This window comes from Oryzias latipes, chromosome 13, assembly GCF_053564925.1.
Source record: "Oryzias latipes strain Hd-rR chromosome 13, Olatipes_Hd-rR_3.1".
Lineage (NCBI taxonomy): Eukaryota > Metazoa > Chordata > Actinopteri > Beloniformes > Adrianichthyidae > Oryzias > Oryzias latipes.
Window position 1 is genome coordinate 7477858 of NC_136249.1, and position 28000 is coordinate 7505857.

Below are 28000 nucleotides of genomic sequence, written 5' to 3' on the forward strand. Positions count from 1 at the left end.
TTCAGCAGTTCCATTTAATAGAGAGAGTTTATAGTTTTAAAGCAGATTTCAAAGGAAGTAGAGACATTTGTTTTTACGTCTACAGGGGATTGCCCGGGAAATGAAATCATGTAAGCATTGTCAGTATTTAAACATATACTGTGTAGATCAACATGTTCCAACAATAACAATATTAAACTTTAATTTAGCAGTTGTTTAGAAACGAATTAAAAATTCTAAAGTTTTTACCATCACAACACCAAGAGCATGCAGTGTATTAAGGTCAATAACGTCATGAACATGAGACGTAAACATTAAATCTTCTGTCACACGTTGGAATGTCGGTCTCCACCTCAGAGCCCCAGAGCATCCTTCTGCACTTTGTAACCCAGCAGTGCATTTGCAGCATCAACACACTCCTTCACACATGGAGCTGAAAGACAAGTCAGAAAAATGACAAGTTCAGTGTTAAACCTCAGTTTACATCTAAAACATCAATCCAGATATTTCAGAAAGGGGATTATTGTCAAAATGCTTGAGAATGTATCAAGCATGTTTCCAGCATTGAGTCATTTAGCAGGGAAAAAACATTTTTAACACATCAGTATTTTATCAGTACTGGGATTTCTTAGTGGCCTACTGACACAAAAAAATGTCACCAGTTGTTGCTATGAAGCCAAAAAAAAAAGAAACATTTTATTGTTTCCTCGGCCTTGTGTTTCATTGTCCTGCTAAAATATCCACCTTCTTTTCATTTTCAGCTTTTCAGCAGTTTTTTTTTATCCAATACATTTTTCTATTCATCTTGCTTTCAATCATTCTGCCAGTACCACCTGCTGAAAAATCAGCCCCAAACCATGATGCTTCCACCCCCAAACTTAACTGGTGCTACAGTGTTCTTGGGGTGGTGGATGGTGCTATTTCCTCTCCAAACAGTGTGTAGGAATCAGTCAGAAAAATCCATTTGGTTTTCACGTGACTGTACTACAGTCTTCCAGTAAACCACAGGGATCTCCAAATGGTTTTTTTCCTCAACATGATTTTTTTCCCAGCATGGGAGTTTTGCGTGGCGAGCATCCATGAATACCATGATTCAGCAGATTGCTTCACACATTACTGAACAGTACCTGCTGATGTAATGTCTTCCTGAAGTTCAGAACTTGGAGAACTCTCCTGATTATTTTTTGGACTCTTCAGACAAGAATCTTACACCTGATTACAGTCAAATTATAGTGGGCTGAACTTTAGGAAAACTAAAATGTGAATGGATTTGACATTCATTCTTGTTTGCTTGTTTGTTTGAACACGTATTTAATTTACACTTGATTATCTTGAAGAAATCCAGAGAATCTGGAAAACTTCACTGTTCAGTAGCAGGTATTTCTCTCTGAGTCACACTGGTGGAAGTTTTGGATAAAGATGTTCTGGATCCATTTTAGGTCAAAGAATCGGATCGTTCAAAATGAACCAATATTAACTATGAATCATTTAGGTAACCTCAAGTTATTATAACTTCTTTACTTTGCTGTAAAAACAATGTTTTAGTCTTTATATTTGGTTTCAGTTTTCACCCATTTTTTGAGTATTTTATCACGAGACAGGTGAGTACGTTTACTCACCTGTAAATGTACATCAATTAAAAGTACTTTGACATTCTAGACATATTACCATTCTGAGCTTGGACCCATGAAGCAGCCTTCACAGCCAGAAGCTCCCATTCATCCTTTGCATCCATCTTGAATCCATGAAGCCAGATCAGAGCCAGAATGGTGGCCCACACCTCACTGCTGACCTTTTCAATTAAATCAAGTCAAATGTGAAACACAAAGACAACATGAGAAAAAACACTCTAGCTAAAATTTTAAAGTGTTAAGACTTTCAATGAATTCAGTTCTTTTAATCTCCTAAAACAGCTAGATTTTTTTCTGACAGTGACCCACCTCTGCAGGCTTTGACTTCTCCACCTCCTCACTTGTTTTTCCCAGAACTGAGGCCAGAGCTGCATCAAGCAACCAGCAGCCGGACGCCTTCTGGAGGGAAACCAGCTGCAGCAGAGGGTCTCTGCGGGGCTGCTCAGGCACAGCGGCTCCTAAAAATATTGTTAAATAAGAAATGCATTATGTTCTGTTAGCCCTAAAACAATAGCTACTCTCTTTTCTAGTTAAAACTTTAGTGTTTTTAAGCATTTAAACAGAAAGTGCTGCACTTATGAAACCAAACATTTTTCTGGAGACAGTGGGGTTGCTGGGAAAAAGTTATCTCCTTTGCAATCATCAAACATCATCTCATTGTAAATGCATGATGGGAGAAAACTCAGCCCCGTACAGAGAGTTTGATCAGAATTGGTTCTACAGAGGTTGGAAGGCCTGACAGCAGCCCTGACCTCAATTACATTGAATTGTCTTTTTGTTGTTTTGTTTCTTTGATAGCAGACATTCTGATTTGTCACAAATCTTGGTTAAACACAGTGATGCCATCTCACAGAAGTCTTTGGCCAGGCTGGTCAAACACTGAAGCCAAACGAAAGAAACAGTTTGTGAAAATAAAAGAATTCTCAGTTATTCAGAAACAGAAGTCTAGGAGTTATTTTTTTACTCTAAGCTATCTTTTATCCCTCACATTAAACATGTGGTTAAATTGTTTTTTTTAAATCATATTATAAATTTAGCTAGGGTCCGCCCACTTCTCCCTCTTGCTAACATGGAGACGCTGATGCGTGCTTTTATCCTCTGCTTGCAGAGCATCAAGAACATTAACATTATTACTGAGAGGTGTAAAGCACTTTGTATTGTGTTCCATAAGAAAAGTGCTATTTTATGGAAGTTTTCTGTAGCATAATTAAAAATAAAAGTCAATACCAGAAATGCTTTTTCAAAATGAAGCTCCACTCTACAGAAAAATGTCCATACTATTTAACTTCAGATTTGATTTGATGTGATTACCATGAGGGAATGTCAGACTGTTGTGACTGTGATACTTTATCCAAACATTGCTGACACTCCAGTTTTTATGTTTGTTTGTTTTTATAATTGCATTACAAAAGCTTCTTCCATTAGGAAAACATATGTTTCATTTTCAGACAGAATTGCAGGAGTGTCTATATTTTAGTCCATGATTGTAGGTTTGCATGGCTTTGAAAGTTACCCAGTAAACTAATGTATAATGTGCATAATGTCCTCAGAGGGATCCTCCACATCAGTGACTAACCCTTCTCAGTGAACCGGGTCGCTGCAATGGGATCTCCAGGGTCTGACTCTTTGTCTATGTTGATTTTCTGCTAATACTTAAAGATGATGTCAGTAGTTACTTCTTTTCGGAAGTTTGCAAAACTTTCACTGATCATTAGAAAACAAAAAACTATTTAAATATTGGCATAACTTTAAACTTGACAATATTTTTTCTAACTTGTATTAACTGAAAATGAATTCATTCTGATTATATATAAAAAAGATTCATGACTTGTTTTGATCCAGATTCCAGACAAACAAGGATCTTTTTTTTCTACAGTGGATTCATCAGAATGGAGGGGAGCAGGGAGCTTGTGGCCTGCCGTTGTAAGTTCTACATTACAAGCTTTTTCCAACGTCTGATAATGATTACTAACAATAAAAAAATACTCAGAAATATAACTTTAAACTCAGTTTTCTGTATTTATGTCCTCCATCATAAAAAATTCCATTAGAAAGTGTTAAAAACACCAAAAACAACAACATTTCATCGCAGTGTGTCTTTCTTTAAAACTAAATTAGTTTTATATTGCGTTAGTTACTTCTGATAGCTCAAAATTCCTATAAATATTTGTAATCACTTTTATTTTTGCAGTATTAATAATAAACAAAAGAATATATCACATTCTTGTGATTCACTTACCGAAATCACATCTTTTGTCCATCATCAGATCTAGATCATGTAAAGCAAAGAGAAACATGAGATGTTGATCGTGTTGTAATCAGTGTTTGACAGCAATTAGTATTATGTAGTAATATTCAAAGAAATGTATTTTCAGAGAGAGAAAATGACCAAAAGAATGGAAATGCAGAGTCAGAGGAGTGGACAGAACAGGAGAAGCCTTGGCAGTGACACAGGAGAAGAAAAAGGTGTTTGACTTCTCTTTAACAGAAAGAGAAGTATCTGTGCCTGATAATAAAATCATTTTACATGATTTTTTTGATTAAATTCCCAAAAATTGGTCTGATCGCAAACAGAGATTTAAGTCAGCAACATAAAGAACAAGAACATTTGTTTAATCACAAACTAAAGTAAAGCAACGTTTTAGTAAAACTGAATAATGTCAATATATTAAATAAAAGAATCTCTGTAATACCAAATTATTGTTTTAAAATTATTTTTAGCTGTTTATTTACATGTTGTTGTGTGTTTGTTTATTGTAATAATAGAGAAATTAAAAAAATCATTTTTCATTGAAAAAAAATAAACACAAACACATGTTAAACACAAAATGCAACAAAATTATCCTATATTCACTTACCCACAGGAGCAGAACACATCGCCATCATGGGAGAACCTTTAGAAGAAGAAATAGATAAAATGTAACAAAATGATTAAACACAGAATCTAATGTAAGGCCCCACCGGGTCCCACCTGCACCTGAATGGGTGCTGAGTGGTCTCGTGCCCTGTAGACCCCAAACCTCCCCCACCCTGAACCTTCTCTGTCATACCACCACTCAAAAAGGAGGTATGTCAGCTTAACCCTTGTGGGTAGAGTCTGGGTTGTCTGGTGTTCATTCTAGACTTGATCTTGTCTTTCAGATCAGTTGCTGCATCGCTCAGTGTAACGGTAGAGGTTCTATCAAGCTGACTCTGTAATGGTTACCACCAAAAATAACTGTTTCTATCCATGACAGCAAGCTTGAAAACATGTGAATTTATTTAACAGGTTGTTATTCAAGTTGACATTTGTGGTCATGTTTTGTCTGTCGTCATCTCATTGGATGAACGGGACCAGCTGACAAATGACAGCCAGGTGTCAGGGTGACACACCTACTTTTTTAAGTGACGCGGGTGCGCGAAAAAGAAGGACAGCTGTTGGCAGACCAGGAGTGCGGAGGAGCAAGCGAGTCTCGTACTGTGGATTACCTTTCTGGCTACGTTTTGGATTACCCCAGACATTACAATTCCTGGCGGAGTATTGTTTCCCAAAAGGCTCGGATCGTTCCGGTATGAGGATCAGCGGCGGGCTCTTTGATAGGTGGAACGCATTCCAGCGAATGAGGCGGAGCAGCCTCCCACCAAACGCGTGAGACTGGCAAACATTTTTCTTTTCTTTTCTCATCAGACTGCGGGATTTGGGATTACACTTTGGTTTTGTGAATATTATGGACTTCGGGAAATCAGTTTTTTGTACATTGAGTGATGAATGTGATGGTTAATTGAGAAAAAGGTTCATACACTCCTAGAATACACGGCTGCCGTAGGACGGCGTTGCGACATTCCCCTCAGAGAGTGGAGGGTGGTCTGTTACAACTCAGTGTGGAATTAACAAATAACGTGTCCTTCATTACTGATAACATTAAATGAGATCATAAAGGACCTAAATCCAGATTTCTCTCAGAGCCTAACTTGGTAAATTCACACATTTGTCTCCACACTCCGTACACAACTTTCAGTTATTCTTCACTTTTGTTTGAGGTTAACATGATCTCAGTCGTCAACTTTCTTTTTTTTCACCAAGTTAAAAGCCGATCAAAGCCGATTGGGTCGACGTTCATGAAGAATATTTAAAAACCATTAAACTCGACCTTTAGCTGTGATTTTTGTTAGAAACTGAGACTTAATGAGCCATGATGGCATCCTCATCGCAAGAAAAGAGGGGGCATTAAAAAGTGCAATGTAGGGGCGTGTTTGAATGGTTATGTTTGCCTCAGTTTGAACCTCTAAACTTGATTGGCAGGGACAGTTTGATCAGTGTTAAACATGAGAGCTGTTAGCCAAAGTTGTAGAAATGCTGAGGTGATTAAAAAAAGTTGAAGACCTTAAAATAATTACAGGAATTGGTGCGATCGCCTCATCACAAAACCTTAAAAAGACTGAATATTGCTCCACTAGATTAAAACATAAACAGAGATTTAAGTCAGCAACATGAAATACAAGAACATTTGTTCTGTCACAAAATAAAGAAAAGTAACGTTTTAGTAAAACTGAATAATGTCAATATATTAAATAAAAGAATCTGTGTAATACCAAATTATTGTTTTAAAATTAATTTTTTTGCTGTCTATTTACATGTTGTTGTGTGTTTGTTTATTGTAATAATAAAGAATAAACAAAATAACTTTTGAATTTTCTCCATCCTATATTCACTTACCCACAGGAGCAGAACACATCACCCTCATGGGACGACCTTTAGAAGAAGAAATAGATAAAATGTAACAAAATGATTAAACACAGAATCTAATGTAAGGCCCCACCGGGTCCCACCTGCACCTGAATGGGTGCTGAGTGGTCTCATGCCCTGTAGACCCCAAACCTCCCCCACCCTGAACCTTCTGTCATACCACCACTCAAAAAGGAGGTATGTCAGCTTAACCCTTGTGGGTAGAGTCAAGGTTGTCTGGTGTTCATTCTAGACTTGATCTTGTCTTTCAGGTCAGTTGCTGCATCGCTCAGTGTAACGGTAGATCTTCTATCAAGCTGACTCAGTGTGGCATTAAAAATAACTTTTCCTTTATTACTGATAACATTAAATGAGCTCATTTTCAACCTGAGCCAATAAAGAACCTAAAACTAGATTTCTCTCAGAGCCTAACTTGGTAAATTCACACATTTGTCTCCACACTCTGTACACAACTTTCAGTTATTCTTCACTTTTGTTTCAGGGTTGACATGCTCTCAGTCGTCAACTTTTGTTTTGTTCACATTTTAAAAGCAGATCAAAACAGATTGCGTCCACGTTCATTAAGAATATTTAAAAACCATTAAACTCGACTTTTAGCTGTGATTTTTGTTAGAAACTGAGACTTAATGAGCCATGATGGCATCCTCATCGCAAGAAAAGAGGGGGCATTAAAAAGTGCAATGTAGGGGCGTGTTTGAATGGTTATGTTTGCCTCAGTTTGAACCTCTAAACTTGATTGGCAGGGACAGTTTGATCAGTGTTAAACATGAGAGCTGTTAGCCAAAGTTGTAGAAATGCTGAGGTGATTAAAAAAAGTTGAAGACCTTAAAAAAAATTACAGGAATTGACTTGAAAAAAGACTGAATATTGCTCCACTAGAATAAAACGTAAACAGAGATTTAAGTCAGCAACATAAAGAACAAGAACATTTGTTTAATCACAAACTAAAGTAAAGCAACGTTTTAGTAAAACTGAATAATGTCAATATATTAAATAAAAGAATCTCTGTAATACCGAATTATTGTTTTAAAATTAATTTTTTTGCTGTTTATTTACATGTTGTTGTGTGTTTGTTTATTGCAATAATAAAAAATAAACAAAATCATTTTTGAATTGTTGTCCTATTTTCACTTACCTGCAGGAGCACAACGCATCGCCATCATGTGATGACCTTTAGAAGAAGAAATAAACAAAGTGTAACAAAATGATTAAACACTGAATCTAATCTATGGCCCCACCGGGTCCCCACCTGCACCTGAATGGGTGCTAAGTGGTCTCGTGCCCTGTAAACTCAAACTCAAACTTTATTTATTTATATAGCGCCTTTCATTTCAGTTAAAAACACAAAGCGCTTCACATAAAAGCAGATAAAACAGTCATAAAGACCTAAAATTGTTAAAAACAGCAAACAAAGGACAATCACACAAAGATGGGACCCCTCCCTCACCCACCCACCCACACATGTATACACACACATATACATACAAGCTAAACCAGATAAATTCCCACATTTGTCTCCTCACTCTGCACACAACTTTAAATTATTCTCTACTTTTGTTTCAGAGTTTAAATGCTCTCATCAATCGTCAACTTGTCCCCCCCAAAGTTACAGAACCGATTACGTCCATGTTCATGAAGAATATATAAACACCAATAAACATGACCTTTAGCTGTGATTTTTGTTAGAGACTGAGACTTTAGGAGTCATGTTGTAAATAAAATTACAAGATTTGATGCGATCGCCACATCACAAAACCTTGGAAGACTGAATATTGCTGCAATAGAATAAAATGTAAACAGAGATTTAAGTCAGCAACAGGAAAAAGAAAAACATTTAGTTTGTTACAAACTAAAGTAAAGCAACGTTTATGTTTAGTAGAACTGAATAATGTCAATATATAGAATGACAGAATCTCTGTAATTATCAGGTATGAAGATTGGTGAAGGAGCCAAAATGCACAGACGGGAGGCAAACTGTTCCAAGGCAAGAGGTTTATTACCATAACAGAGAGCGCTGCCAAGCAGAGAAACCCAACAACACTAACTGGAGGCTAACCAGGTAAACAGGAAGAAGACAGTATGGAACAACACAGAGGACGGCAGAGACAAGACATATAAGCAAACAGGACTGACGAGACACAGGTGAAAACAATCAGGGGAGATTGAGACAAGGGAACATAAACTCAAAACTAAGACATAGAAAGAGAAACCTTCAAAATAAAACAGAAAGCCGAACTTTGATCATGACAAAAACAAAAACAGAAGCAAAAACTAAGGCAAAAAACCCTAATAATGACAGTAATACCCAATTACTGTTTTAAAAGTACTTTTAGCTGTTTATTTTTTACATATTGTTGTGTGTTGGTTCATTTTAATAATAAAGAATAGCGAAAACTATTTTTTAATTGTCTCCATACTAGGGATGGGAATAGAAGCCCCATGAAGCTTCCCTTGGGGTTCATGTAATTGTGCCAGAAAAATGAACCACCCATTCAGGGCTTTGAAACCACACAGAACAGCAGCATCTGGTGGCAGACTGGACGTTTATCGACATATGTTTCAACTAAGCTCTTTGTAACACTTCAATGTGGAAATGATGATGAAACGTAAAACAAAACAATGTTGTTAGTGATGATTAAAAAAAACAACGTAAAACAAAACAACATGTGATGTTTTCTGTGAGAGGTGCTTGACACAGTTAAATACACATCAAATGAAGAAAATTAACGCAAAAAGAAAAGGTGTCGTATGCTGGCATTGAACCCAGTACCTCTGGATGCAAACCTATTAACTGTTCCACTAAGCTATCTCTAATGATACCAATTCAGCTAGCCATTATAGATTTATCAAATTATTATTTTTTATACACAATGTTCATAGTGTATTGTTTTATTAGGAGAAATCAAGTTGAAACAATCCTGAGCCACACTACGTTTTTTATCGTCATGGTAAAGTGCAATGAACTGACTCCAATACAGGGGAAACAATAGAACTGGTCGGGAAACGTTCAGGATTTAGTTTTTGTAGAAAATAGCGCGCCCAACTGTTCAAAACACAAGTGACATCTGAACCGTGGTTAGACCAAACGATGCATTTGGCGGGTCATACGTCATCAACCACGTGATCTGCGCTAGTTGACACAGGCCCCGAAACATTGTTCCTAATCACTTTGTTTCATGAAGGTGAACCGTGCGCCAAAGCGGCATGTCAAAAGGGCCATCCCTACTCCATACTATTTTCACTTACCCACAGGAGAACACATGGCCATCATGGGAAGACAATGAAAAAGACCTATGGAAAAAAAAAATAAACACAAAATGCAACAAAATTATCCTATTTTCACTTACGCACAGGAGCAGAACACATCGCCATCATGGGAGGACCTTTAGAAGAAGAAATAAACAAAATGTAACAAAATGATTAAACAGAGAATCTAATCTAAGGCCCCACCGGGTCCCCACCTGCACCTGGATGGGTGCTAAGTGGTCTCGTGCCCTCTAGACCCCAAACCTCCCCCTTTGAACCTTCCCTGTCATACCACTACTCAAAAAGGAGGGCCTACACAATGCACACCCCACCCCTATTTCAAAATGACCTCATTTTTAAATCAATAATGTTTTACTTGACTGAAGGTGCGTGGAGGTTTTTTGAGTGCATGTTGAAGGGGGTCATAACAGAAAAAGAAAAATGTAAAACCTTTGCAGTTATAATCTTGACCTTCCCCCACACTCTGTCCTCAGGTCTGGACTACAGTTTAATGGTAAAAGACTCACCAGGGGTTGGAACATTTCTGCGCACCAGAGGTCCTTGAACAGCATCACCATTGTCTTTGTTGACAGCAATGAAGGCAGTGTGATGACTGCTCACTCCTGATTGGACACTGAGCTCCACCACCTTCCTCTTCATGTCTTCATTTGACTTTCCTCTGTTCTCTCTTTCCTCAGACTCCAGAGAACGAATCAAAATACGAGCAGCTAACCTGTGGACTGTTAACCTACAAACAGAAGAGAAGGAAAAAGGGAGGTGAGGATGAAAAAATGAAACCATTTGTAGTCTTTTGTTTTTGTCTGACTGTATACTGAGGGATGACTTTTCTGTTTTATGACGCTTTTATGGAGTTTGTCAGACAATTCTATAATGTTTTTAATGTATTCTTGACACTCAGAAGTAGAGCTGGATGGTAAAACGATATCGATATTTATATCAAGATAGAACTTTTTCTTGATAGAAAAATTCGTATTGACATTCATTTTGATGGGGGCCCAAATGAACACTCGCCAGTTGTGAGTATTTTTTTCTACTTTGGTGATTAAAAGTTAGAGGGTCAGTCGCCACACAGTGAGTAATCGTTTGCACCAAATTACCGTAATTTCTGGACTTTAAGCTGCTACTTTTGTCATACGCTCTCAACCCTGTGGCTTATTTAATGATGCAGCCAATTTATGCATTTTTTGATGGCCGCTAGGGGTGCTCATGCAGTCTCTGAGAGGAGGTTCAATGCAAAATCCTACTTCTGGGAACAAGCCCATTTATTTTGACACACTTACAAGCAGCCAAACAGCATGCAACTGACTTCTGCTCTTAGGGTACGTTCACACTGCAGGCTGAAACGACCCAATTCCGAATTTTTTGCCCCTAAGCGGCCCAACTCCGATCTTTTCATGACAGTCTGATTGACACAGATCCGATCTTTTCAATTGCGACCCAGGCCCCGTGGGTTTGCCGTCCTGATTCCGAATTGTAGCCGTTCTTTTCAATTGCGACCGCCGTCTGACCGGCCAAGTGACTTGATTCCGAACCGTACGTCATCGACACGCAACAAACGTCATCATTTTGCGTTGAAGTAGGCGGGAACGAGAACGTAAACATCAACCATGGTGGACGATGCTGCTGAGACCAGTCAGTGGAAGGGAAGGGAGGTCACTGACTCTGAAATCATTGGAAGTTGCAGCAGCAACTCTCGTGTCCTGTTCACAACAGTAAACAGATTAACTAACCCTCCAACCCAGCTACCAATAGAACTGGTTTGCACACCTAAATGTAATGAGTTTGCTGTATTTTTTAATGACAAGGTTCAGGGCATTAAAAAAGCCATCAACTCCACAACACATATAACTATCGAACGGCCACCTACTCACTCTAAGCTGACTCACTTTGTACCTGTCACTGACCAAACTGTCCAAGAGACCATCACCCGTCTGAGCTCGTCTACATGCTGCCTTGATGTGTTACCCACGAGATTTCTAAAGTCTGTCCTGAACAGTGTGTTGCCATCAATTACTCAAATAGTTAACATGTCTCTTCAATCTGGAATATTTCCAGAGGCATTAAAAACTGCAGTCATTAAACCTCTCCTGAAGAAAAACGGTCTTGATCCCACTGTACTGAATAATTACAGACCTATCTCTAATCTGCCATTTTTAGGAAAAGTCCTTGAAAAAGTTGTCTACCAACAGCTCACTGATTTTCTCTTATTAAACAATTCATTTGATGTTTTCCAGTCAGGTTTTAGACCCCATCATAGCACAGAAACTGCTCTTATCAAGGTAACCAACGACATCCGCCTGAACACTGATGATGGCAAAGTCTCTGTCTTAATCCTGCTAGACCTGAGTGCTGCCTTTGATACTGTTGATCATGGGATCCTTTTGCACAGACTCCAAGACTGGCTTGGCATCTCTGGATCTGCCCTAAGTTGGCTCAAGTCTTATCTAGAAGACAGGAAATATTTTGTTGAAATTGGGAGTTTGTCTCAGACTACATGGCCTTGACTTGTGGTGTGCCCCAGGGATCGATCCTGGGACCCCTTCTGTTCAACCTCTACATGCTGCCACTAGGGCAGTTAATACGCAGTAATAACATATCTTATCACAACTATGCAGATGACACTCAGATCTATGTGTCACTGACAACAGGTGAATATGGGCCGGTGGATTCACTCAGCCACTGCCTCCAACAGATCAGTGCGTGGATGCAGAACAACTTTCTCCAGCTAAACTCAAACAAGACCGAAGTTATTATTTTTGGCCCACAGAAACAAAGAGAAAGTCTCAGCAGCTACCTTCATTCTCTGTCTCTTAAACCCTCAAATCAAGTCAGAAATCTAGGGGTAATCATGGACTCTGACCTGAACTTTAACAGCCATATCAAGTCAGTAACATCAGCGGCATTTTATCATCTGAAAAACATTGCCAAAATCAAAAACATAGTGTCAAAGCCAGACCTGGAGATACTTATTCATGCATTTGTCTCCAGTAGGTTAGACTACTGTAACGGCCTGCTCACCGGCCTCTCCAAACGAGCTGTAAAACAGCTTCAGTACATCCAGAATGCTGCTGCTCGAGTCTTGACAAGAACCAGGAAGTATGATCACATTAGTCCTGTGCTCAGGTCTCTGCACTGGCTCCCTGTACCTGAAAGAATAGACTTCAAAGCAGCTCTGCTTGTGTACAAGTCTCTCCATTGCCGAGCACCAAAGTACATCTCTGACATGTTAGTGCCATATGAACCATCTCGTACTCTGAGGACCTCAGGGGCCGGCCTCCTGTTGATTCCCAGAGTCTGAACTAAACAAGGGGAATCAGCGTTTCAATATTCTGCAGCTAAAATCTGGAACAGCCTCCCTGAAGTCGTAAGACAGGCCTCTTCTGTGCTCATGTTCAAATCTAGACTTAAAACATTTCTGTTTAGCCGTGTATATGACTGAAAGGTCCTATCTGCACTTTTCTTTCCTTTCCTTCCTTTATTTTTAAATCAGTTTTCAAATTTTTTTTTTTTTTCTTTTCTTTTAAAGTAAATTTTATGTTGATTATTTCTATGATGTATTGTGATTTTAATGCATTTTTCTGTTTTGTGAAGCACCTTGAATTACTTTGTGTATGAATTGTGCTATACAAATAAACTTGCCTTGCCTTGCCTTGCCTTGCCTTGATTGGATTAATATTTGGGGTGATCGCTCTTTTCAGGCCAAACTCCAGGGCTCTTATCGCAACTGGGCGGTTTTTGAAAAACTTTCCAGATAAATGGGAGAGCGTGGTGTTGAACCTTTCCCGCGATAACTTTTTTTTCTTTCTCCCCTTTCCGACCGTGCTCAGAAGCGCGGGGGACCCGAGGCGATCCTCCTCCTCCTCCCTGTTCTGATCCTTAGATTCTCCAGAACGGGTTAATAAAGAGTCCATAGCATTTATTCTGGGGGAAACCTTCTTTTATTACCGTCATCCTTCCTCCGTAACACACAACATGAATGCGCGCCCACACTGCCCCCCCCCCCCCTATTCTCTATCGCGGCACGCGCTTGCACACACACACATGCGGGCGCGCGGCCCCAACACATGCACATTTCCTTTCCACAACAGTGGGTACAGACGATCCCGACTCCATTGCCTTCTTAAAATGAGAAGATTGTAATTGTGCTGCTCCTTCGTGAAAATAAATTTAATATTACAAAAAGAGCTCCGCTTTTGACAACACTGTTGTTGACATCCATTGTTAACGTTTGCTCCGCAAACAACAAGTGACGTCGTTCACCGTTGAGTATTCTTCTGGCTTCTGCGCATGCGGGTCTCGTTTGGGTCGTGTCACGGTCACACTGGAGATCACAAAAGTTCGGATTTACTTGGAAATGTGAACGGTCTAGCAAACAAATCAGATTTTTTTCAAAAAATCCGAATTGAGCATTAAGCCCTGCAGTGTGAACGTAGCCATAGACCCCTCAGTCATTGTGCAACAAAAAAGAAACACCCGTTCTCAGCCCTACTTTGGCCGCATCTCACAATCCTTTGGTGCAATTAGACCCAACCTGCATGTGACCGCCACTACAATATGACCCAGCTTTCAAGTTAAAAGAAATCCTTAAAAGCAGTGTGAAAAAATCCACCATTACCAACAGGTTTGGAAAACCCGCTCTGCTGCGTGACGGAGAGGACAGCGTAGGCTCAGGAGAGAATTTGCCTCAGAGTGACACTGACAGCTACAACGAAGGAGAAACTGAGAGAGAGTGTGACTAAGAATGTCTGATGCTAATCCAATCAGACACTGAGGAGGAAGACTTCCATGGTTTCAATGCACAGGAGGAAGATGAAGAAAGCTCTCAGTGACTTTTACGTTCATGTTTTTTAAACCAGCCCTGTTAGTGCTGTGTTACGGTGTGTCACTGTTGTGGACGAAAAACTTCTGGCGCACGCAAGAGGAGCGCACGCACTTATAAGTTACTGCTGCTCTCAGTGACTTTTACAGGTATTTTTTTTAACCACCCCTGTTAGTGTTTTTTCTACCATATTGCTGCAGTGTTACTGCCACGTCACAGGCACTGTTTGGAAAGAAAAGCTCAGGTATATTATTAAAACTTTGAAAACTCTTTCTGTGTACCGTTTTTCTCTGTAAATATATCATGTATTGAACCTTTCCTGCAATTAATTTTTTTCTTTCTTTCCTCTCCGCCGAAAACAGATCTTTCTTCGTTTGTTCACTTCCCCGTTCGGACCCTCAGAGCCTCCAGAGCGGGTTAATAAAGAATCATCCATTTTCTTCTGGGGGAAACCTTCATTTCTTACATTTCTCTTTCACTCTGTGTTAAAAACATAGACACACACCCAAGCACATTTTCACTGCTCTTGCTCTCACGCTCTCCCCTCCTTCCGCTGCAGCTCCCTGCTCCTTCTTAGACACGCGCGCGGTTTCAGCACATATACAGTACATCCTCACTCTACAACACAGTGTGCCTTAAGCCCCTAAGACTCATGGCAAGAGGGGAATCGTGGGTGTAAAGTTCTTCACCATGACTGAGGGGGCTATGAGCAGAAGTCAGGTCCATACTGTTTGGCTAATTTCAGGTGTGTTCAAATAATTAAGTTAAAAAACATGTTTGAATTTTCATTTACAGTCAGATGTCAATAAAGACATATTCAAACCATTTATAAATTACTTTCATGCAATTTTATTTTCTCAAAAGAATCAAAAGGTAGACGGTATTTCTGTGTAAAATAGTGTTATAATTTGGCCGGAGACTAAAACATTACATTTTGGTCCCTGTATGGAGGTATTTCAGTTATCATATTTTCACGACTATAAGGTGCACTTAAAGTTTAATGTACTGTTGTGGGACTTTGGCAGAGGACTTAGAAGAAGACGGCATGACGTAAAGCACATGTGTCAAACTCAAGGCCCGCGGGCCAAATTTGGCCTCCGCCCAGTGGGACATGCCCGGAACACCTCTCCAGGGAGGCGTCCAAGAGGCATTCGAGCTAGATGCCCGAGCCACCTCAACTGGCTCCTTTCGATGTGGAGGAGAAGCAGTTCTACTCCGAGCTCTCCCCGAGTGACAGAGCTTCTTACCCTATCTCTAAAGGAGCGCCCAGCCACCCTATGGAGGAAAGCTCATTTCAGCCGCTTGTATTCGGGACCTCGTTCTTACGGTCATGACCCATAGCTCATGACCATAGGAGATTATTGGAACGAAAATCGACCGGTAAATTGAGAGCTTTGCTTTTCGGCTCAGCTCTCTCTTCACCACAACGAACCAGTACAGCGGCCGCATAACTACGGACGCCGCTCCGATCCGCCTGTCGCTCTCACTCCCACTCCCTCTCCTTCACTCGTGAACAAAACCCCCAGATATTTAAACTCCTCCACCTGGGGCAGGGAGACTCCACCCACCGAGAGATTGCAAACTACCTTTCTCCGGTCAAGAACCATGGTCTCAGATTTAGCGGTGCTTACCCTCATCCCAGCCGTTTCACACTCGGCTGCAAACTGCCCCAATGCACGCTGGAGGTCCTGGCTCGATGAAGCCAACAGGACAACATCCTCTGCATAAAGCAGAGAGGAAATCCTGTGGTCCCCAAACCAGATCCCCTCTGGCCCCTGGCTGCGCCTAGAAATTCTGTCCATGAAAACTATGAACAGAACCGGTGATAAAGGGCAGTCCAACGTGGACCGGGAACAGGTCTGACTTACTGCCGGCTATGGGCACCAAGCTCCTTCTCCGGTCATACAGGGACCGGACAGCCCTCAGTAAGGCTCCCCGGACCCCATACTCCCAGAGCACCCCCCACAGGACACCACGGGGGACGCGGTCGAACGCCTTCTCCAAATCCACAAAACACATACGGACTGGGTAAGCGAACTCTCACAATCCCTCCAGTACCCTAGATAGGGTGTAGAGCTGGTCCACTGTTCCACGACCAGGACGGAAACCGCACTGTTGTTCCTGAATCCGAGGTTCGACTCTCCTCTCCAGTACCCTGGCATAGACTTTCCCAGGGAGGCTGAGGAGTGTAATTCCCCTGTAGTTGGAGCACACCCTCCGGTCCCCCTTCTTAAAGAGGGGAACCACCACCCCTGTCTGCCAGTCCAGTGGTACAGTTCCCGACTGCCACGCGACGCCACAGAGACGTGTCAGCCAAGACACTCCTACAGCATCCAGAGACTTGAGGTACTCAGGGCGGACTTCATCCACTCCCGGGGCCTTGCCACTGAGGAGCTCACTGACTACCTTTGCACAAATAGTTTGCGTGATTGAATGAAATATATTACGACAGTTGGTTTGAAGGCATAGGTATGCGTGTGTGAACATTATTTATATTGTGTACATGTTGACATGTGAACTTTTATGGAGCCAACAGGTATGTTTAAAACATTTGAGTTTAAAAAATAAGATACTCATGTAGTTCATGTTTGACATCGTGCATGTTCAGGGGAAGTGCTTAATAACTGCAGATACACTGTCAAGAGCAACGGTAAAGCACACATTCACACAAGAGGAATTGAACAATGATGCAGAGGTCAAAGTCTTTGTGGACTCCGCTGTTCAAAGCATTCCTGCTACGGAACCCAGACTAATAGAAATTCAACAAAAACAACACTCCAACCCTGTTTGTGGGAAAGTTATAGAGTATTGTAAAACAGGCTGGCCCCAAAAGGCACATGCTGCCGCGGGAGCTGAGTGTTTATTGTTTGGAAAAGGACGATCTCAATCTGGCTGGTCAGTTGTTGCTGAGAGGACAGATACAACAAGGACTGTGGAAAGGTGGAGATGAGAAGACAAAAGCCCTTCTCTCTTATTGAGCTACACCACTCGAGTGTGGCTACTCCCCTGCACAGCTGCTGATGAGCAGACAGCTGAAGACAACATTGCCACAGCAGCCTGCAACTCTTCTGCCATGATGGCCAATTATGAAACAATTCAAAACCAAACAGAGGCAGTACAAAGCAAACCAGCAACGACAGTACAATCAGAGTCACCAGGCCCGACCCTTGACAGTTCTCCAAACAGGTCAAACTATATGACTGCCGAAAGAAAAAAAAGAAGGGACAGTTGTACAACATGCAACTACACCTAGGTCGTACATTATTGATACTGATGAAGGTCAAATTAGGTGCACAATCAGAGCCAGCTGTTTCCACACAGCAGTCTGGGGTGGGAGAAAATGCAGACTAGCATACCTAGTAATAACACACAGGACATTGCTAAACCAGCTCATGTGACATCTTCAGGACGAGTGTCCCGTCTGTCCAAGCGGTTGGATCTGTGAGAGTCGGTGTAGTTAAAATAAAAGATGAATGGTGTGAGGACATTTGTGTTTGCTTAACAAAAAAAAAGAAAGAAAAATAAGTTGAATAAGCTATGGTCACTTTATATCCTAGATGGGGGGGGCATCTTTTATGTTCTGGAATGGAATTGTTAATGTTACTAAAGATGAAGTGTTCTAACTAGAAAGGGGAGGTGCTGGATAAAGCAAAGTGGAACTATTGTTTGTTGTGATGTATCCGGTCGCACGGAAATTAAGGGAACACAGAATAAACCACTGACGTTAAAGTAACGTGTGGTCTGGTTGATGTCATTCCAGTGTTTAGCTAATGCAGCTAACATAACACAGTGATCTGAAACAGACATACAAGTTTAAAGATAAGTGTAAAGCTGTTAGACGTGTGCAGTTTGGCACATTGACAGCTAAAATGCTTGATTCATTTGTTTGATGTTGTTTTTTAAAAAGACTAATGACTGTTTTTATTTCTGTATTTTTACAGTTTCACTTTGTAACCCAGATTACAAGAATAATAATTAAAGAAACTTCAAAGAGGATCGTCTTGTTTTATGGTACAAAGTTCAGCTAGCTGTATAGCTGAAAGCTACGTCATGTTTCAGAGGGGACAGTACAGTAGGATTAATGTTTTATATCATTGAAGTCAGAAAAAACACAATAAATAGGAATGTGTATTACCCAGTGTCCTTTGCAGGATTCAGATTAAACTGTTGTTTGCTCTCATAGGGATGATCTCCCAGAGTGTAATTCACCGTCACACTGCAGTCTGTTTGGGAACTCTGACAAAACAAAATACAGTTTAGAGACCAGTGCATGCACAAACACACAACTTCTACACAAAACCTGAAGGAGATCTCACCAGTACCTTTCCAGAGAGTTGGGCATAAACCAGTGACCTCTGACCCTGGAAAATTGTTGTGATTGGTGGAGAGAGGACAGTGGCAGACACTCCCTTTGGTAAATCCCATGTGACAGAGATGTCTTTGACAACAGGCTGTAGTGCAAATTTCAGTGACTGCATCACCTGATGGTTAGGAAACAGTGAATAACATATAAATGTTTATTTTGCTCAATAAAGGCGTATTATTGAAGTTAGTTGTTTGTTATTTTACTTTTGCCTGCATCCTGTCACTTCCTGTGATGAACTGAGCGTGACCTCTGCCCTCCTGAGCCAACCCATTGATGAGAGCAGAGCTGGCTCCTTCTCCAATCCCAAAAGAGAAACACCTGCAAACAACACACTGGTGTTAAACACACAACACACAAACACAGGACACATGCAGTGAATCTGTGTTTTAGTGCTTTCACCTGTGGGAACCTGCATTCTTCCTAACTAGATCTAGAACTTCCTTTGTGTTCCCCACCTCTCCATCAGTGAAGACAAACAACTTAGAGGAAAGACAGACAGAAGTCACACAAAAGCACACAAAAAAACCTGTTACTGTGAAACAAGTTTACAACTTGTATTATGAGTTTTATGACAAATAAACATGTACAGAGATTTCAAAATGTAAATGAGAAGGTGAGTTACATTTCCAGGGGAATAGAAATTGCCAAAACATTTCTGAAGAAATGAATGATTTTGTTGACACTCAGCATGAACTTTAGACATACAGTATATTACCACAGAGAAATATGAAATACCTGTCTAGGCTGGTTGGAGATGCAGGGCTGACTGTAAATGTGTTGGAGGGGCTGAAGAATCTCTGTTCCTCCCAGATCGGCCTGCATCACCTCAACTTTCTTCAGAGCCTCCTCCATGCTCTTCTCACTGTATTCCACACTCTTCCTGCCATCAGAAACACACAAAGGTCAAAGGGAAGACTGCACCATGACACATCATTTACCAAGACTACACACAATTTTAACGTAAATTTAAAGCAAGCCACATTTTTAACAGAAATCCACATAAACATATTACTAAGACATAAATAATATTATTGAACTCAATCACTGACGGGAAAATGTGATCATATCTGGATCCAAAACCATAGATATTAAAGTAGCAGCCCATTGGTAAACTCTTCAAGAGGAGCAGCAGAGTATCCTGAGAGAGAATAGAAGCTGATGAAGACCATGATCTCACACAGATAGAAAGGTTTTCATGACTGACTGGACACTGGATGAATACCCTTGCACTGCTGATGCGAGTCTCTTGCTGGTTCCAGTTATTGGTCGGACACTGCATGCTTCCAGATCGATCCACCAAGAACACAAACTCTCCACATGAGGCGCGTTTGGACATCACAGACTCTGGGAACTCTGGGTACAGACTAACCATCACCACAGGATCACCCATCAGAGTGCCTGAAACACAACAGGAACCACAAAATACTTATAATTCTGTACAAAGATTTACATTGGTTGATTCTAGTTTGTACTAATTCCATATGTAAACAAAAAAACAAGTTTTCTCTCACCAGGCTTAGCAGAGTCCTGTCCTGCCTCCACCACAGCAGAGGGCTGGTGAGCATCTTTGTAATAAATCAGCAGCTCTACATCTCTGTCAAACTTGTGTCCTGCAGCCAGCTTCACCTGCACACCAACAACACAAAGATGAAGAAACCTTTGTATCTTCTTTTCAGCAACAACTACTTCTCACAGCTGTTTACTTACAGCAGCCTCTGTGTGATCAGTGTTCAGGTACTGAAGAGGCTCCAGAGAACAGCTGGACTCTACTTTGGAAACTGGACGAGGAGAGGACACTCGTGCAGAAAAGGACAGACTGTAGGGAATCTCAGAGGCTGGAACTGAGCTCACCGGGACTCCAGGACCTTCACTACCTGCAAACACCACAACAAACAACCAGGAGTCACTGAAGAACACAATCATGAACATTTAAAGAAACTGCAGAAAGAAACAATATGTGTTTGTTGTGTTTTATACTTTAAAGCAGTGAAAGTACTGTACTGGTACCGGTCTGTGGGTCACTTGGTACTGGACAGCAGGAAGAAAAAAAACACATGCGCTAACTTAGATTATTTCTGGGGTTTTTCCTGATACTGAAGGGAGTTTTATTTTGGACCTGGAGATGCACAGGCCTGTAGTGCAGCTGGGCTAATCTAAGGTGGGGCATGAAGGCAGCCATGTTTTGCTACAACCTGAGGATTGACGGGGCAGAACATTCAGGTCTTTAGCAGGTACGGGTCTATCAACCCTTCACCCCCCACTACTGACCTTTCCTTTTTCAATGAGCAAACCTCTATGCTTGTCGTGAAAGGGAACCTTGAAGCCATGCAGCTGCCAAAACCGAGCTTAGTGAACTTGAACCACTCATTCTGTACAAATGAAGTCAGAGCAGTACTAAGAACAACAAACACTAGGAATGTTGCAGGGCCTGACGGCGGCCTAGGGCGTGTCCTCAGAGCATTTGATGGGTGTGGCAGGTTTTCTAGAAGATTTATTCAACCTGTTTCCAGCCCAAGCTTTTGTTCACACCTGCTTTAAGTCCACCTCTATTGTCTCTGTACTAAAACACTTTTCAGGCCTCAGCTCAAGGCTCTTCTTTAAGGATGGAAAAACACACCAACCAATGGTTAGTTGGAGCTTGTCTTCCATTTTGTGCGCCTTTTATGCCTTTTTGCCTACACAGGTATATTATAGGGGTGTACAAATATGTGTCCAAAGGGAGCTGGTTTAGCTCGTGCTGGTTTGCGGCGCCTTCCGTCCGTGAAACCAGGGTTCGACTCCGGGCTGCTCCCTGTTCCCTTCTCTACCTCTGTGCCGGTTCCAAGCCCGGTTTGAGAAGGTTGCGTCAGGAAGGGCATCCGGCGTAAAACATTGCCAAGTTTACCATGTGACTTGTTCGCTGTGGCGACCCTTGATGGGAGAAGCCGAAAGAGGAAGAAGAAGACAAATATGTGTCCAAACTAACAAGTAAACAAGAATGAATGTCAAGTCCATTCACATTTTAGTTTCCTAAAGTTCAGCCCCCCAAAGAATCCAAAGGGAACATTCTTAGAACATTCTAGCACACTGGATGGTCACATGACTTTGCTTAACTCAAAGTTTGACTGGAATGATGGGCGGATCAGTTTTTACTGCAACATGTGTCTTTTCTGCTATGATGCAGTTTTTTACGTTATGTTGAAATAAACCTATTGTGTTTCAGTTCAAATGATATTTTTCAATATTGATAGAATCATGTTATTTCATTTAGAAATGATGTTATTATTATTTAATGATTTTATTTCATTTGTGGGGTTTGTTTTTATTGTATTCTTGTTTGTTTTTTATGGAAAGCACCTTGAGCTGTTTGACATGAAAGGTGCTTTATAAATAAAATTAATTTGAATTTGAATTTAGAAATGATGTTATACGTAATGGTATCGGTGGATTTCTCTCTGCCTCTGAATCTGTAACTTAATGTAGTCCCTTATAGTTAGTCTCCAATATGAGACAAATGAACTCCGCCTAAGCCGGTCCCAAGCCCGGTTGAAAAAGGAGGAGGGTTGGGCGAGGGGCCAGCAACCCCTCCCCGTAAAACAAACCTAGCTACAGAAACGTCTAAAAGGATATTATCACCATCTTCTCATGTCCTGGGAGGAGGAGAAAATCTGGCCGGATTGTTAATGAAGCGAGGCAGTAAAAGCCGTAAGGAAGCTGTCGTGCGGACGAATCTACTCTCGCCCAGGACAACCACGCAAATCGCAACTTGGAACGTACAAACTATGTATCAAGCGGGAAGGACCGCCCAGGTTGAAGCAGAGATGCAACGGTACAAACTAACAGTGTTGGGACTATGTGAAACAAGATGGACGCAGTCTGGACAGATTCGACTGGCATCAGGACTAACACTGATCTACTCGGGGTATGAAGCCGAAGATGCGCCACACACTCTTGGTGTGGGCATAATGCAGTATCAGAAAGGATCCTTACAGCAAGGTTTAAAGCCAAGGTACGAAATGTTTTTATCGTGCAGTGCTATGCGCCAACTAATGACGCAGAGGACGAGATCAAGACTGACTTCTATGAGAGACTGCAAAGTGTCATCAACAAAAAAGTAAAGAAGGATATTCTCATCGTTATGGGAGACTTCAACGCCAAAGTAGGCTCAGACAACATCGGAAGAGATCAAATCATGGGACGACATGGAGAAGGAGAAACAAATGCAAACGGAGAACTCCTCAGTGACTTCTGCGTCTTCAACGGACTGGTGATTGGAGGTACGGTATTCCCACACAAAAGAATCCATAAAGTGACCAGGGTTTCACCTGACCATCGTACAGAAAACCAAATTGATCACATTTGCATCTCCAGCAACTTCAGACGCTCTATGCAAGACGTGCGATCCAGAAGGGGTGCTGACGTTGGATCTGATCACCATCTCGTCATTGGGAAATTCAAGCTGAAACTAAAGAAGTACCTTACACAAGGAACAACCCAGATGCGAAGATACAACGTAGAACAACTCATGGACCAGAACACACGAGCTAACTTCAAGCTGGAACTCGCAAACAGATTTGCCCTCCTGAGTCAGCTACCAGAAGATGCGAGCGTAGAACAAATGTGGAAAGAGACTAAGTCACTATGGATTGAAACATGCGAAACAGTTTTGGAGAAGAGAACAAGGCAATACAAAGAGTGGATTACACCTGATACACGGAGAAAAATAGAAGAGAGGAGGACCAAGAAAGCTGTACTCAACAACAGCAAAACCAGGTCCGCAAAAGCAGAAGCCCACCGAGTGTACACTTTAGCCAACAAAGAAGTGAAGAAGAGCATCAAAAAAGACAAGAAAACTTTCGTGGAGTCCATGGCTGAAGAAGCGGAACATGCAGCCAGACAGAAAAACATTAGAGAGCTCTACAATATTACCAGAAAATTGGCAGGGGGGAAACAAGTAGGTAACCATCCAGTCTTCGACAAGACAAGAAAGGTGCTGACAAACCCGCTGATGCAGTGTAACAGATGGAAAGAACATTTTGAGGAGCTCCTAAATTGCCCCCCACCATCAAATCCACCCGACCTGATCCCTGCACCAGAACCACTACCCATCAACACATGCAGGCCCTCTAAAGAAGAGATCAGTCAAGCAATCAACCAGCTAAAGAATAAAAAAGCGCCAGGACCAGACGGCATCCCGCCAGAGGCACTGAAGGCTGACCAGCAGACAGCAGTGGTTACTCTTTACGATCTCTTTGGCAAGATCTGGGACAGCACCTCTTGACTGGAAACATGGATACATCATCAAGATACCAAAGAAAGGAAATCTCAAAGAATGCAAGAACTGGAGGGGAATCACTCTGTTGTCTATTCCCGGAAAAATCTTCAACAGAATCATCCTTGAGCGTATGAAGACAGAGGTAGACAAGTTACTGAGAGATGAACAAGCTGGATTCCGGAGCGAGAGATCCTGCACGGACCAGATTGCAACCCTCAGAATAATAATCGAGCAGTCGCTAGAGTGGAACTCTGCGCTGTATGTCACCTTTATTGATTTCCAACAAGCATTCGACAGCATCGACAGGAACACCCTCTGGAATCTTCTCCACCATTATGGTATCCCACGGAAGATTATAAACTTGATCCGTGCGAATTATGATCCCTCCACTTGCCAAGTAGTCCACAAGGGAAGTCTCACAGATACATTCGTGGTAAAGACCGGTGTGCGACAGGGATGTATTTTGTCCCCATTTCTATTTCTGATAGCCATTGATTGGGTCATGAAGCGGACAACAGCAGGGGCAGCGAGGGGAATTCAGTGGGGACTGCTACGGCAGTTGGAAGACATAGACTTTGCAGATGACATCGCACTTCTGTCTCACCGCTTTGACCACATGAACCTCAAGTTAACAGCTCTTGACGTGACGGCAGCAAACGTAGGGCCCAATATAAACATGGTCAAGACCAAGAACCTGAGGTCAAATAATACCAGAGTCGAACACTTGATCCTGAACGGCGAGGTCATAGAGGAAGTGGAGCAGTTCACTTACCTGGGCAGTATCGTCAGCAAAGATGGCGGCACAGACCGAGACATTAAAGCAAGAATCGGAAAAGCGGTCGCAGTATTCAAGATGCTTAGACCTATCTGGTCATCCCAGCACATCACCCAGGCAACAAAGCTCAGAATTTTCAATACAAACGTAAAATCTGTGCTGTTATACGCATGCGAAACATGGCGCACGACCAAATCCACAATCCATAGACTCCAAACCTTCGTCAATAGATGTCTCAGGACCATCACTAGAATCAGATGGTAAGACAGAGTCACGAACGAATGCCTTTGGAAGTTAACCAAACAGGAGCCAGTGGAGAATCAAAGGAGAAAGTGGGGATGGCTCGGACACACGCTCCGAAAACCACAAAACAGTATCACTCGTCAAGCGCTAAAGTGGAACCCACAAGGCAAGAGAAATCCAGGACGGCCCAAAACAACATGGCAGAGAACAACGGCGGCGGAAGCCAAATCTCTTGGATTATCATCGGGCCAGATAGAAACCGTGGCCCAGGACAGGAGAGGCTGGAGAGACCTAGTAGACGCCCTATGCCCCGACAGGGGTGAAGAGGATTAATGAATAATGAATGAGACAAATGCTGACAAGTCTGACAGACCTTCATGAATGGGAAGGAAGTGTATTTTTTCAGATGGATTCCTACAACATGGTGAACCCAGCTGAGGCAAAACCCCACAACCTGCATAAGCTTACCTACCATCAAAGAGTAGCATTTGAGTTACAATATAACACATTTTAAATCAAGTATCATGTTCATCTATAGACTATGTCTTATTTAAAAGTGTTTTGACAATTAGGATTGTTTGAATATTTATTTGAACAACAAATCTTGAGTTTTTCATACCTTGAGGTTGGTAGCGAGGGTTGAGCACAGCAGGCAGACAGAACCTCAGCGCCCCATCAGCCTCCACAGCCAGCTCAATGACATACTGCAGCATGATGGAGGCGCTCTCCCCTGGAGGCAGACTGCCCACACTCAGAGAGAAGATATCAGGACTCTGCTCACTCTCCTCCAACAGGAAGGCCTGCTGCCCTGAGCTCAGTGCATCGTCATACTCCTCACGAGCCTGCAGCAAACGTCAAACATGTCAGTGATGTTCACTGATCTGCAGCTGCTTTACAGAGACGGAAGCTTTCTGTCCACATCACCTGCTGCTTCTCCTTCAGCTCAGCTACAATGTGTGTCTGTCCAATGTCAGCACTGAAATGACACACAGCAGCATCTCCAGGCAGAGGGAAGACAAAAAGCGCCTCTATGGGTTTGTCCTCCTTGTTCTGGTAGTTCAGAGTAGAGATGACTGTAGCCACATGGTCTTTCACCTGCAGCTCCACCTCCACGCTCTTCAGAGGAACTGAGACGGCACATCAACAGACACAGACACAGAGAGTGCAGAGATATTGCAGTTTAATCAAGATCAAAGATTTTTGTGTTTAATATTCCTACAAGAGAAATAACCCAGCAAATTGAATTAGTTAACTTTCAAATATCTGTCTGATTGAAAAGTCCACTAAATACTTTAATTTAAATGTATTCCATCTTCCTTTACTTATATCTCTTAGTTCACCTATTGTTGCTGCAGCTCTACTGAATCTTTCCTCATATCATAGTGAATGTGTTGCATATTGACCATAGCCATAAACAGTTTTTCTAGCAGACTTAAACTGATTTGTGCTTTGAAGGAGAACTGCTTTTGTGGTTTAGAGAACGGGATTCCAGAATAACTAAATAAATAACTAAAATCAGGTCATTTCGTCTGTTTCCTAACAGGTCTGTACCTGGGTTCTTCTGGGCGGTAAGCAGACCACAACGATTCATCTTTGGATCTGTTCCACAAGAGAACTAGACAAACAGGACAAATAAAGAAACATTTATTTAATCTTAGTAACAAACTCATTTCAGACTTTGATTTACAAACAACTTTCTTTTTATCAAACTACATCAGTCAGTGATTTATTCCTTTGTGAGGATTTTAAAAATATTTACTGATAAATATAAAAAGCGACAACACAGAAAAGTGTTTACCTGTGAAATGTTCCTGCAGCTGAGTGATCAGTCAGTCAGATCAGAACTTTTCTACTGAAGCAGGATCTGTCTACAGTACTTCCTCATTCGGTCAGAAAAAACACGCCTATTGGGGTTGCTTGTTTTCCTCACCAAGCTGCCTCGAAGGGGTGGGGTTTAAGAAAACGATGAGTCACTTTTGGATGACTGCACACAGAAGCTGTTATTCACTCACATGTAACCTGATGCTATTTGTCTTTGTTTATCAGAATCTAGAAAAAGGTCTTACTCAGTATGGAAAAGGAGGAAACACCTGGAAAACAGCTGGGAGAAAATTCCTGAGAACCAGGAAGAGGCTGTCCTGATCTGCCTTTAACAAGATCCTAAACACAATGATTTTATTTACATGGAGCAGGAACAACAGACATTGTATTTTAGAGACTCGTGTAACCTTATATTGTGATTTTGACTCCAGTACATTTCTGTAAAGGATCTCACCGTTTCAGCAGTTTAGTATGGAACACTTTTGTCTCAGAGGCATCTTTTTCACATCCTGCACTTTGGACGCTGCTTGATGTGATCCTGTTTATTGATCTTCTACTCAGGAATTGTCAACAATGATTACTTATTTGCTCCCTTACTGTTCCTTGGACACATTTATTTTAACATATGCAGACTTCTAATTGGTCATTTATTTGAAATAACAAGGTTGAAATATACAGCTCTGATTAAAAAAGATCACTGATCGGGTGACTACATCCGATTGGAACTAATCGTACCAATGCTCAATTGTTACAAAGGGGCCCAAAGTGAGTCACACACCCCCACCACCAGCCTGAACCGTGAAACAAAGCAGGATGGGTCCATGCTTTCATGTTGATGACTCACAATTCTGTCCCTACCATCCAAATGTGGCAGCAGAAATGCAGACTCATCAGACCAGACAACAGTATTCCAGTCTTCTATTGTCCAGTTTTGGTGAGTCTGTATGAATTGTAGCCTCAGTTTCCCGTTCTTAGCTGACATTAGTGACACCCGGTGTGGTCATCTGCTGCTGTAGCACATCTACCTCAGTGTTAGATGTGTTGTGCGTCCAGAGATGCTCTTCTGGAGGGAACCAGTGGTTCTCTAAGTTCCTGTTGTCTTGCCTCTGGCATCAACAA

The 28000-nt window shown here is 41.6% G+C and overlaps 1 protein-coding gene and 1 long non-coding RNA gene across 7 annotated transcripts; one reads left to right on the forward strand and one right to left on the reverse strand.

The window, feature by feature from the left end:
* On the reverse strand, positions 1–26991 carry LOC101161821 (von Willebrand factor A domain-containing protein 5A). 3 transcript variants are annotated; one of them, XM_020708466.3, is made up of 22 exons: positions 26859–26991; positions 26612–26675; positions 25985–26187; positions 25680–25902; positions 20496–20662; positions 20300–20414; positions 20011–20186; positions 19838–19926; positions 19524–19668; positions 19188–19267; positions 18992–19106; positions 18745–18903; positions 18558–18658; positions 10110–10330; positions 9583–9627; positions 7472–7507; positions 6307–6342; positions 4469–4504; positions 3850–3879; positions 1920–2068; positions 1648–1771; positions 1–412 (listed from the first exon to the last, which is right to left on the reverse strand). In XM_020708466.3, exons 2-22 carry the CDS (start codon positions 26649–26651, stop codon positions 333–335), a joined length of 2370 nt encoding a protein of 789 aa, XP_020564125.1. In that variant the 5' UTR covers positions 26652–26675; positions 26859–26991; the 3' UTR covers positions 1–332. The 3 variants fall into 3 exon arrangements, with proteins under 3 accessions (XP_020564125.1, XP_004075917.1, XP_011481214.1); XM_004075869.5 differs by lacking the exon at positions 9583–9627 and adding an exon at positions 9684–9719; XM_011482912.4 differs by lacking the exons at positions 7472–7507; positions 9583–9627 and adding an exon at positions 9684–9719.
* On the forward strand, positions 3087–5072 carry LOC110016258 (uncharacterized). 4 transcript variants are annotated; one of them, XR_013647114.1, is made up of 5 exons: positions 3087–3226; positions 3487–3533; positions 3986–4076; positions 4752–4779; positions 4948–5072. It is a non-coding gene; the product is annotated as an uncharacterized LOC110016258 (long non-coding RNA). The 4 variants fall into 4 exon arrangements; XR_013647112.1 differs by having other exon boundaries at positions 4879–5018; XR_013647113.1 differs by lacking the exon at positions 3986–4076 and having other exon boundaries at positions 4879–5018.
* Positions 26992–28000: the final 1009 nt, after the last annotated feature.

What these genes read in the sequence shown, in the direction of transcription:
- LOC101161821 (XM_020708466.3), bottom strand. Translation starts at nt 26,651, where the DNA reads ATGAATCGTTGTGGTCTGCTTACCGCCCAGAAGAACCCAG. An exon ending in CTCGCATCAGCAGTGCAAGG is followed by an intron (nt 19,927 to 20,010) that starts GTATTCATCCAG and finishes ATTCTCTCTCAG; the next exon opens with GATACTCTGCTGCTCCTCTT. An exon ending in CAGAAATGTTCCAACCCCTG is followed by an intron (nt 9,628 to 10,109) that starts GTGAGTCTTTTA and finishes TTTTTTCCATAG; the next exon opens with GTCTTTTTCATTGTCTTCCC.